At 39.7% G+C, this 13,424-nt stretch overlaps 1 protein-coding gene across 1 annotated transcript in view; it reads left to right on the plus strand.

Annotated features, from left to right (window-relative positions):
• MUC16 (mucin 16, cell surface associated) overlaps positions 1 to 13,424 on the plus strand; it is a 208,623-nt gene that overhangs the window by 124,054 nt on the left and 71,145 nt on the right. The window contains exons 25-26 of the mRNA XM_063955513.1: positions 1,134 to 1,238; positions 11,167 to 11,171. Coding sequence (XP_063811583.1) covers positions 1,134 to 1,238; positions 11,167 to 11,171 — 110 coding nt within the window. The remainder of the gene's footprint in view (positions 1 to 1,133; positions 1,239 to 11,166; positions 11,172 to 13,424) is intronic.

Genomic DNA, 13,424 nt, shown 5'->3' on the forward strand with positions numbered 1-13,424 from the left:
GTGTGCAGGAAATAGGGGATTTTCCTGTTACTCTTGTTACATGCTCAATTACTCCTTATTTACTAAAGGTTTATTGTACTGGAGACATCATTCCATATGTTTCTCTATGGAGAAGCCAATTCTAGAAGCTTCATGTATCATCACAATCCTCTTATGATTATCTCCATCTCACGTACTGCGTGCAGAAGAAAAATGCTTTAAATTGCATATACATTATTCTCTCTCGATAAAAATGGTACACATTTCCGCACCCAGCCATTATTGCCAGCAGCATGTACCAATACCTAAATGTCGATTACCATAATTCTGCAATTGAGTTATATGGAAGCTCTGCACAGTTTGTAATATGCATCTTTTTCCTGTAGCAATTTCAGCGCTGGAGTCCAAAATACAAATAGGGGAGCCACACCAACTGCCACCCCAAATGCTGCCAGACATTGTCGGCTGGAACTCACTGGCAGTTAGAATGGCTCTGTTATTTGAATTTTGCACTGCACTGCAGCCCCACCTGTGCAACTGCCACTGGTTAGGTGTAGCTTCTAAATATATACAGTTACATACCTCCCAGCTGTCTCCATTTTGGCGGGACAGTCCCTTTTATCACGGTCTGTCCCGCTGTCCCACCCGAGGGTCACAGTGTCCCCGCGGGTGGGGGGCAGTTGGGAGATTTTGCGCACAGCGTCTATTCCTGGCAGAGAGGGACAGGGGGGCATGGCCAGCAGCTCTTGCAGCGCTGTTCATGCCCCCATAATGGCAAAAACGGGGGCGTGGCTTGCAATCGTGGCACTTGTCATGAGGCCATGCCCCCTTTTTGATAGTTCACGCCCCCTGATTTCTGGCACGCACCTTCAGCGCGCGATTATGTCCCTCCTTCAATACAGCAAAAGTTGAGAGGTACGCAGTTATGACTATTGCTTTAAAAAAATGCAATACAAATGTTCAGATACTGTATAAAGGAATCCATTTATGATAACATATCTAGTTGTAAGGAATGCATTCAGTAGCATATAACATAAACAAATGACGCTAAATTTACAGCTGATCTGTGAAATCCTTTTCAGTAGCTTTTTAGAGATAGAGAAATGTGACTTGTAATTAATTTTACTAACATATTTCTTCCACTCAATAATAAGCAAACACAACAACTATGACACCAGAAATTGCAACCACTGAATTGCTTCCAGCTACATCATCAGTTTCAACCGCTGCATCATCACCCTCTACCACTGGGACACCAGGTAAGTTTGTGCTTATTTGTTTTACTCAGTGCTACTGTACTGTATGTCATTTTCATAAAGAGATTTCGCATATTGAATACTGATCTACTATTTGCACTTCTTGTGCTGTACAGTATAAATATATTTTGTAGTCATCAGGAATTGAATGATGATATACTGTAGAAACATGTTTATTTAGATAAAATATATAGGTGTACCTTGTGGAATAATAAAAAGACAAGAAAGGCCATTTGTAGTGCTAAATGTGTGGTAGTGCTGCAGAAAAGCTCTGTTCTTCATATAATCTGACATCAAGCTCCTATTTTTGTATCTTTATTTTTGGAGTATAGATAGGTATGGCTGACAGGAAAAAATTGACATGACTGCATGGCTCTGCTTATCATAACTAGCAACTACTATTAATGGGGTGTTTTGGACAGTGAGAAAGTGATATACCGTACTAGTGTTCCCACAAGGATGCGGGCAGGGCACATGGGTGCAGGGGCAGCATGAGAGCTCACGGTATCTATTTACACGGCGGAGGCACCGCAATGGCATTTATCAGGGTGCCTGCGTAAAGACTACTGTACTGCTGAGTTTCCTTATTGACACACTGTATGAGGATTAAATTAATATTATTCTTGTGGTAAAATACATTTTCAATTAATTAAGGTGTTAGATCAATGTGATCGTGAGAATAACTAGAAGATGAGGCTGTTACTTTTGATCACAAAGAACACTTCATATATATTACAAATTCCACTACAAATTCAGAATGTTTAAATTTTAGATAGAAAAAAAGTTGATAATTGCTATTAGTGATGTGATCAGAAACACAGATCAGGGATGCAACTAGGATTTTTTTGGGTGGTGCACTTCAAATTCTTAAAGGGGCCTCATAAAGTTTTCCTTACCCTCACTAACATGCTGGGTGCACAACACTCCCCAGCATCACTCTGTGCTTCACTTACTGCTCTGAGAGAAAGAAACACCACCATTTCCTGCACTCTCAAAAGAATTTAAATTTGGAGTTGCAGCCACAATTTGGGGTTTCAGTTCTCTTGTGGTGAAAGCAGTAAGCTTAGAGGGCATACAGAAATCAGATCATTTTGAGTGATTTCACAAGGTGTTCAGGACACAAGCAAAACAGTGAATGCATCTCTACAAATCTAATTTCAACCTCTTTAAGATCATTATAATGTCTTGCCCAGCACATTGTGTTTTTGAGACTATTCACTAGCCCAATTCAGCAGTGAGTGCCCTAATCCACCCATACCTAGTAAATTCTTCCATTGGAAGAAGCAAACCTTTTGTTTCCTTACACTAGACACAATGTTGACATACTAACTCATGAGCATTTTCCCTCAAAAAAGAGGGAGAGTACAGTATTTTGACATAGGTTTAAGGTGTATGAAAGAATGGTGCTGATGAAGGCTTTGAAGGCATAGAAAGGCTGATAAATGTAACTTTGGTTCTGGAAGACACAGAGAACCAGTATAGAGATTGACATAATGGTGTGGTAGATGTGAAGCAGCAAGAGTGGAATATCAGGAGAATGCCATATAGGAGAAGGATGCAGTTGTCAATCTGTGAGATAATTACAGAGCAGATAAGAGTTTGGGGAACATTGTGGGAAAGAATAGGGTATATTCTGGAAAAATGTCTAAAGTAATAGTGACAGGACTGTAGGGGAGATGTATCAAGCCTTAAAGAGAAATGGTCTCACCTACATCTTCTCACTGGGGAGGGGGCTGCTGAGAAGCTCCCGGGAGAGAGGTGCTGGGAGGCAAAAAGGCTGTTGGGCGATATAGTTCTCCCAGAATCCAGATCTGGGGGGATGACAGTGTACAGGCGTGTCACACACACACTGGGGTCACTCATGTACACACAGACACTAATGCACACGCACACTCACTTACACACATTCAGACACTGATAGAGACACTCACATACACCACATATACTCACTGCTGCTGAAGAGGACTGTCTCCTGATGCTGGAGGAGAAGACTCTGCTTCGTTTGCTCATTTTCCTAAAATTAATGATTTTAGGTAAAAACAGACTTGCTCTGGAGGCGCGAGACTTGCTCTTTTAGCTGCTGCTGCGATCAACAGTCCACGCCTATGGGGGAGTGTATTTTAGCTTAGCAGGGCTATGATCGCTTGTGCAGCCCTGCTAAGCTAAAAAAATTTCAAGCAGTTTCAGAGTAGCCCTGGACATACTTACCCTGTGCGATGATCCCTGCGATGCTGAAGCTGCTTCTGACGTCAGACATCCGCCCTCTGTTGGTCTGGACAAGCCTGCGTTTTTTAATCCACTCCCCGAAAACGCCCGCCAACGCTGTGGAGACGCCCAGGACCGCCTTCTTCCTGTCAATATTCTTAGCGGTCCGCTCTGCGACCGCTTCGTTCGCTGGACGCGTCGTAACCCGGCGACCCCTGTCGCCGGGCAATGTCGCGCATGCGCTGCCGCGCATGTGCATTCCGCACCCGTTCGCACCACAACGAGAAACCGCTGCTTGCGAACGGGTCGGAGTGACCCCCATAGTCACAACATCTGCACAAACTGAAGCAGGCTTTTGTAGCAAAGCAGAAGTACAGTATAAACCAAAATGGCCGATGGCCAATAGTATGATTCTTAGATCCACTTGCACATCTAGGATTAGACATTGCACTTTGCCTGTGTGTTTTGAAAGCAAATTATAACTAAAATATTAACATTTACAATATGGATAAACAGAAAATATCGTTAATACAGGTATAGAATTACCGTAGATTAATTAAAGGTGTGTTATACTAAAAAATAAATAGATGATAGATAGAATTGCAAGCTTCAATTTGTTCATTACAAAAGTTTTTAAATGTTATTAAAGGCAGCACTGTCTTATCTGAATACTGACAGCTTTCTAGCATGACTGAGTTGGTAAAAGGAAGTCAGGTTCTGCTTCCTTTAGTTTCCTCTGTTGCTGGGCAATGTGAGGTCCTAAAGCTGCACAGATATGACAAGGTTTAGCTGGAAGTTAATAAGAACAAGATGCTCACTTACTAACTATAATGTCTTTTCCTCCAAGTAGGAAGGATTTGTAAACATAACATCCATTCTAATTTCTAATCAACTGCCAAGCAACAGAACCGACATGCTCCTCTGATTCTGAGCTGTTTGATCTGTCCATGCTGTAAAGCACAATTAATAACAAAATAAGCTATATATATATATATATATATATATATATATATATATAATGTCCTTTCTTATAGTTTACTAGATTGAATAGCAGCTACAGTATCTTCAGCTAATGTCTCAGTTTAGATTTCCAACCATTAGCTCTTTCTTGAGTGGCAAGTATCATTTGCAAAAATAATGCATCTTTACCATGGCAATGGAACTGGGGCAGATGTATTAAGCCTGGAGAAGGGATAAACAAGTGATAAAGCAGTGATAAGTGCAAGGTGATAACGCACCAGCCCGTCAGCTCCTAATTGTCATTTTTTTTAAATCCATAATGATTGACTGGTGCGTTATCACCTTGCACTTACTACTGCTTTATCCAGGTTAATACATCTACCCCAATATTCTTAGTCACAGCTGCCATGATGTGGTTGCTTATCATGGCAATTTATTTTTACAGATAATATGAAATCTTATTGTCATCATTATGTTATGGTTTTCATTAATGTGTCTATAGTGATTCTAGTAAGGTTGACTTGCAGGTCAGATATAAATTATATGAAAATAAAATTTAATATACATTTATAAACATCAGAACATTATATAGTATGGCAGTACAGATCGTGTAATGGTGGGCAGTACGGATGGTGTAATGGTGGGCAGTACGGATGGTGTAATGGTGGGCAGTACGGATGGTGTAATGGTGGGCAGTACGGATGGTGTAATGGTGGGCAGTACGGATGGTGTAATGGTGGGCAGCACGGATGGTGTAATGGTTAGCATTACTGCCTCACAGCACTGAGGTCACAGGTTTGGTTCCCACCATGGCACTAAATGTGTAGCGTTTGTATAGTCTCCACGTGCTTGCGTGAGTTTCCTTCGGGTGCTCCGGTTTCCTCCCACAATCCAAATACATACTGGTAGGTTAATTGGCTCCCAACAATATTAACCCTAGTGTGAATGTGTGTGCGTGTACATGTGGTAGGGAATATAGATTGTAAGCGTCACTGGGGCAGGGACTGATGTGAATGGGCAAATATTCTCTGTAAAGCGCTGCGGAATATGTGTGCGCTATATAAATACCGGTCATAAATAAATAATTATATAGACTAATGGCCTGACACAAATAGAGGTGCATGAAACAAATGGTTTGGCTTTAGAAAGTGGGTGCATGGAGTGCATTGTGCCCCCCCCCCCCCTGGACCCCATGGGCACTTGCCTATTTATAATGGATGCAGTGTGGTGTGTACAGTGCACATGGGCCCCCGGGGTCCAGGCGGGCCCCTTACCACACACCCTGCACCCATTTATTTGAATACTTACCCTCCGGAGTTCACTGATGGCAACAGCAGTGCTGCAGAAATCACTAGGAAAATAATGTGGCACCATTTTCCTGGTGTTTTGTGCATGCACAGTAAGGAAATCACAGGGAAAATCGCCACAGCACCATTTTCCCAAAGACCTGCGATTGTGCACTAGGCTCTGGGGCAGCGGTAGGGTTGCCTAGTGACTCTAGGGCCCAGAGCTACAGCGCTGCTGGCTATAGAGGAGGGGCCCATCCGGACCTGCACATGGACCTCCTCCTCTCTAGATTCGCCCCTGCACCGCACACACCGTATCCATCATACTGTAGATACTCCAGTGAGTATAGCATATGTTCTATTTTCTTCTCTAATAGTTGCCTAACAAAGGTATGTCAGCAGTATTGTTTTAAATGATTTTAACTATAAATATTACTAAAATGCTTGCAGCAGTTTGATACAGAAAGAGGTTTAAATTTAAACATGTATTAAATCTACAGTATATAGTAAATAGTATACACAGTTTGTAGTAAACTTGAATTATTGGTGGATGTGTTTTTTTTGGGAGGAAGTTTTCACTTTACCTAAATCAATGTATGTACAGTAGCTGCAATGTTGCAAAATAATAACAGTATAATGTGTTGTTTCTACTATCTATTAATCATAATTTTACTGTTACAGTAACCGAACCTCCTATCCAGCCAATTACTGCAAACCCTATAAACCAGTCTCCAATAAACACAACCACATTACACACAACACAGAGCTCCCCAGGTAAGAAACATTTATCTAAGTTATTACAACTACTACAGCACACAAGCTGGACCTATTTACAGTAAAAGGAAGCGCAGGACCAGGTGTCATTTCAGTTTATTGAATTTGTTAGTCTAAAAATATATGGCTAGTTTAATGGCAGCTAGCCTGTGTTCACCATAGCAATTGTGGTGCTGGTAAAAAGGAATCCAAAGTATATACAGGTTGAGTATCCCTTATCCAAAATGCTTGGGACCAGAGGAATTTTGGATAACGGATTTTTCCGTATTTTGGAATAACTGCATACCATAATGAGATATTATGGTGATGGGACCTAAATCTAAGCACAGGATGCATTTATGTTACAAATACACCTTATACACCCAGCCAGAAGGTAATTTTAGCCAATATTTTTTATAACTTTGTGCATTAAACAAAGTATGTGTACATTCACACAATTCATTTATGTTTCATATACACCTTTTGCACACAGCCTGAAGGTCATTTAATACAATATTTTTAATAACTTTGAGTATTAAACAAAGTTTGTGTACATTGAGCCATCAGAAAACAAAGGTTTCACTATCTCACTCTTACTCAAAAAAAGTCTGTATTTCGGAATATTCCGTATTTCGGAATATTTGGATATGGGATACTCAACCTGTATAAGAAACTCTTTTCTGCTAGAGGAATAGTAAACAAAAAACCTTGAACTGTACACATGACCAACATAAAGCTGCCTGCAGGTGCTGACATGGCTGGCATGGAATTATCAGTTGGTACATTTACATCAAATACTTCTACACCACTAATAACAAGTGTATAAGGGCAAGTAGATTTGTTGCTGTAAATAACAGCATTGGTTTATTTATTAACATAGGGGGACATTTACTAAACAGTGATAAGAGCGGAGAAGTCAGCCAGTGGAGAAATTTCCCCATCAACCAATCAGCAGCTCTGTATCATTTTATACTATGCAAATTATAGATGTTACTTCAGTGCTGATTGGTTGCCATGGGCAACTTCTCCACTGGCTCACTTCTCCGCTCTTATCACTGCTTAGTAAATGTACCCCATAAAGAGAGAAATCACAGCCTAATTCCATTATAGTTTATCTATAACTAGCTAACATTGAGGGGATTGCGATACAAATAAGTCACATGAAACAGAGTTTAAAGATGACCCTGTTGGAATGAGATTATGATCTAAGAGATGGGGAAAACACTTGATATATAAGTAAGCAGAATAATAACTATTGTTAACTATTATCCTTAATTTATATTGCATTACAAAGGGAACACATAGTACATAAACATAATCAGTGCAAACAAACAAGAAAAAAATGCAAAAGACAGTACAACACATTGCAACCTGTACTACAAACTATGTGTCTGACTCATGTCTGTAAGCAAAACAAACCGTACGGCAATGCAAGGGGAGTAAATACTGTTATATTTGTTCTGTGCAGGGTAAATACTGTCTGCTTTTACATGTAGCCCACAAATGTTAGACAGCTTTATTTTTACACTGCAATTCATATTTCAGTTTGAACACACCCTACCCAAATCTAAAGGGGGTACACACGTAGAGATGTGTCCCAGAGATGTGTGCTGGGCAATCTAGCACAAATTGCTCAGAACACATCTCAGGACACTCAGCACACAGCGCAATGTGTGCTGAGCAAGGGAAAAAAACAACACAACGCTCCCTTCACCCAGCGGTGAAGTGAGCGATCTGACTAGATCTGGCATGCATGCAGGCCAATCTAGAGTCAGCAATAGCAACGCGCGGGGCCGCGCATCACTATCGTTATGGGGTATACACACGGAACGATGTCAGATTGCTTAGAATTTAAAGACACATCTCTACGTGTGTACTCACCCCTTAACTCTCTCTGCATGTGTTACATCTGCCCCACCTGCACTGCACATGGTTTTGCCCAGTTGCTTGCTTTTTTGCTTTACTTACAAACATGAATCAAGCCCTATATAAATATTGATACAAATGCAGTGTTGGTTGAACACAAAGGTTCAATGAAGTTGCTTGCAGTGGGGAGATGGTATAAGGTGATCATAATAATTGTAATTGTGGTAATATTCGGCTCAACACAGTTGGCAGATATGGGTATTGTGCTATTTCTTTATTCTGGGAAGTGCCATCAAGTAACACTTGTAACTTTTAACATTTCTGTGACAGTAACCGAACCACCCATTCAACCAGCTACAGCCAACCCAGCAAACCAGTCTCCAGTAAATACCACTGCAGTGCAGACCACCAAGCCCTCCATAGGTAAATCCAGGATTTTTTTTATCTTGTCTAAGAAATTATTAACTAAAACTAAAGTTGTGCAGAAAGAAATATGTTTACAATTTGCCTAACACAGTATTTGTTGTCATGGAAAAATTAAAAAAAAAATGCTGTTATCTCTTTTTAAGTATGCTAAGAATAGTCCTGACAAATTAAATTCAGATTAAATGAAACAATTTATTCATTGAAGGCACTTTGTGACAAATTGTTTTATTATCAATTTATACAGCAACGTTAGGATGTGTTGTGTACTGCGCTGTACTGCCAATAATATATATAGCATGAAATAGCTTTTTAAAACAGAGCATATACTGTATGTTCTGATGTTTAAATAGTGATGTTGTGGCCACTGGGAAATCTTTCAAGAAGAGGGCTAAGGGTTTGGTCACTTGTATAGGCGGATTGGGATGGGAACCCAGACGTGAAAATGTGTGGAAGCAGCCATAATGGGGGTGTGACCTGATGAGGGGGTGTTGTCTGTTGAGAGGGCGGGATCCCTCCTTATAAGGCCTGAATGTATGCAAGTGTGGCCTTCCTTGCGTCTTTTGCTGCAGTTGTATCTGAGACCAGGGGAAGATTATGACCTAAATGTGGGCAGTGCAAGAGGTATAACATACTGTGTAGCCATGGCAGCATCACTGGATGGCAGAGTTGCTGTACTGCAGAGATGGAATAGCAGAATGAATGGGGACAATGCAGTGTACTGAGTGTGGTAGGCTGCTGTCATGTGGGGGTGGGGGCCACATGACAACACACAAAACAGGGGCCACAGACATGCTGGCCTACCAGGAATCTTCCTGGTGAGCCCTATGGCCAATCTGCCCCTGGCATGGTCATGCCCTTTAGTGAATACTGATATCCTCTGTATATCCTGCATTTCTGGCTTAAGGGCACTTGAGTAAACTGTACAGATGAGTCCTCATACATCTAGCCGTATCTGTAGATGTATTCCCTTGGCAGTCCAGACCCACGGACATGCTGAGGTACAAGCTGGTGTTTTGAGATAAAGTGGTTTGAAAGTAAGGTTTGACTTTGGTAATGTGTATGGTTTGAAAACTGAACATATAACTGCCAAAAAAATGTGATGCTGTTAAAAAGTAATACAAAGAATGTGTTAGATATGATAACTCTTATATGCTAAAGGAATAGTAAACTAAAAACCTGAACTTTGCGCATGATCAGCAAAAAGCTGCTTACAGGCTTTGGCATACAATAATATTCATTTGTTAATTGATGTTATAACAAGTGTATCAACCACAGCAGCAGCATCTATTACACATTTTTCTGTAACAATTTATTTATTTATTTATTAACATTTACTTGTATATGTAACTCGTATGTTAGAATATTTTTCATTGATTATAGTTCAGCATTAAATACCATAGTGCTTTGACTAGGAAATTGTTCAAGTTTGGGTTTCCTGCCATCTTGTGCAATTGGGTTTTAGATTTTTTTAGTAAATAGGTCACAACAAGTGAGATTGGGCAATCTAACATCAACTATTACTAAGATTAGTACTGGTACTTAAAAGGATGTGTCTTGAGTCCTTTTTTATTTTCACTTTTTACGTATGATTGTGCCTCCACGTTTCAAATTTAATTGTAAAGTTTGCTGATGATACAATAGTTGTGGGCTTATATCAGATGGAGACTATGTATCGAGAGGAGATGAATAGGTTGGTCAGTTGGGGAGAGGTAAATAAACTATTAATAAATCAATAAAAGACCAAAGAAATCATTATTAATTTCAGAAAACAAATAGACCTAACCTGTTGCCATTATCTAATGCTAATTTGGAGGTTGAAAGGGTGAAATGTTTTAAATTATTGGCCACTATTATTACTGATGATTTGACCAGGACCGCTAATGTTTTATCTATGGTTAAGAAGGCGCAACAGCGCATGTATTTCCTGAGGAAATTGAAGGCGGCTAACCTATCTAAAAAACATTTATTTAATTTTTATTGTTGTGTAATTGAAAGTATTTTAACTTAGTGTGTTTCTGCTTGGTACGGTAATTGTACCTCAGCGGATCATAAGCTGTTGGAACGAATGGTTAGTACAGTAGGGAATATTATTGGCACTGAATTGCCCACAGTAGAGGAGGTATATATTAAGTATAGTATGAGGAAAGGAAATAGCATCTTAAAGGATTGTTAACATCCATACCATAGTCTGTTTGCTCTTCTACCTTCGAAAAGGCATTTCCGCTGTATTAAATCCAGAACCTCACGGTTCAGAAACAGTTTTTTTCCTTTAGTTATAGTAAGGATGAACCTGACTGGGGAGTTCTAACACCTATTCTGTTCTGACTGATATGCATATGTGGTTGCTCTGGATGAAATTTCGTTGTTCTGTACAATATTTTATTGTTTGATCAATGACAAATAAAGTATTTATCTCTTTATCTTTATCTCTATAGCATCAGTATGTTCTGTAGCACTTTATAATTGGGATCAGGCACAATATAATATTAATATAAAATAATACTGTACTGTACATTAGACTCCCCATAATGCAGAAACCACTGCCAAACAACTGTATCCCATTCAGTTTCTTCGGTTATACCATTCCCGCCAACTGCAAGTGCAAAAGTCAGTCCAATACTATTATGATTTTTTTTTTATAAAGAGCTAACATTGGGAGGATTGTTCATTGATAGGACTGTGATACAAACAAAAAACATGAAGCAGAGAGTAAATATTAACCTGCTGAAATTAGCTTAAAATCTGAGAGGTGGGGTAAACACAATATACGTATGTAAGGAAGTGGAATAATAATAATAATTATACTTACTGTGTTAATTTGTAGCTCCAGTACAATAGTATGCTACAGTAGTTCCTTTTTCTGGGAAGTACTTTCAAAGAACACTTGTAACTTTTAACATTTCTGTGACAGTAACCGAACCACCCATTCAACCAGCTACAGCCAACCCAGCAAACCAGTCTCCAGTGAATACCACAACCATGCAGACCGCCAAGCCCTCCACAGGTAAGTCCAAGTTATTTATGTTGCCTAAGAAATTACCTAAAATAGAATGAAATATATTTACAGCTTGTATATGTGTTTTTATGAAAAAAATAATATATATATATATATATATATATATATTTATATTGGCATGTTACCTGCAATATTTGGAAATTGCTATAGTGTCTTTATGAAGATGTTAAGAATAGTCCTTAGAATTCAGGTTAAATGGAACAATAGCATCCATTATAGGTAACAAATTATTTTATCATCAATTAAACAACAGCCATTAAGGTTTGGATGGGATGGTCTAAGAGTATATGCAGATATGACTTTTTAAATCAGAAAATTTATGTTCTGACATTTAAATACGGATGTAGATGTTATCAAGGCCAACTCATAGACCTATTGTGCCAAGTACTACGGGGCATGGCCTATTGTGTGAGGGTATGGTCAAGCCCTGTTCTGACTACTGGGACCTACTTTATATCCTGCACTGCTGGCTGAAGGAGTCTTCCGTGTGGCTGCATCTCCTCAGCAGTCTGGGCCCTTGAACAAACTTGGATACTTTATACCTACTCCCCACTCTCTCAGTATCCATGGACCTTGTTTGAATTATTGATGGCACAGAAAATTTATTCGGTTCCTGGAAAATAGAGATATGTTTTAGTACTAATGCCCCTATTTATCAATGAGTGATACATGTCACTGTGAGTGATAAATTGCAGCAGCCAATCAGCTCCTACCTGCCATGTTACAGACTGTGTTTGAAAAATGACAGTTAGGAGCAGATTGGCTGGTGCAATTTATCACTCACAGTGGTATGCACAGCTGGATTTAGTTGGGGGGGGGGGAGTGAGCAGGCACCTGACATCTCCGGGAGACTTGCCTATTCTTCTGGGGGCCTGGGAGTGCTACCTGATTTTCAGGAGCCTCCCGGCCATTCCGGGAGAGTAGGGCAGTATGGCTAAGACACATTTTCAACAAAATGATGTCCAATGCTAGCAAAGTCACACAGGACTTGGTACACCAAGAGTGACTGTCTGGCATGACTTCAGCAATGATGTATGAGGACACATCTGTAATTCATGCAGTTGTCGGTTGGTCTCAAGACCAAAGAGGACCTATGCAATGCTTCCAGGGATTTTACGTCTTCATGGAGATCAGGCAACAGGTCAGTTGTTAAGTGGTCTGAGACAGGTCAGTTGTTGCGTGGTCTGAGCGGTAGCTGAGAATGCAGGAAAGTCTGAATGTCCTGTATATAATTGATGTCAGGCACTTGACACCACCCTTGCTTTGAGCGAGTAAATGCGCTGTGTCATAAAACGTCAGGAATGTAAATTGTGTTGTGTACTCGTAAAAATAACTTTTTACTTATGAGATTTAGAAGGTGATGAAGCTTTTTTTGTCTATCTGAATGACATGCACTTATCTCAAATACATTTTACAGACACAATGCAACAATGCATGGTATTTAATGATAGCGTTGTATTTATTCAAAAGTTATATTTTGCAAAATAGAGTTTATGTATTAAATGTCTAATTTATGGTGATGAGGATGTCGCATTTGCACACAAATGGAAGCACACAAATATCATATACTTATGTGTACATTTTGCAAATACTAGACAAAAATTTTACTTTGCTTTCCTCTGTTACTGGCTTGCCAGTTTTTACTATTTACTACCCTTTCTAGGAGAGTAACTAGCA

Source organism: Pseudophryne corroboree, chromosome 1, assembly GCF_028390025.1.
Source record: "Pseudophryne corroboree isolate aPseCor3 chromosome 1, aPseCor3.hap2, whole genome shotgun sequence".
Taxonomy (NCBI): Eukaryota; Metazoa; Chordata; class Amphibia; order Anura; family Myobatrachidae; genus Pseudophryne; species Pseudophryne corroboree.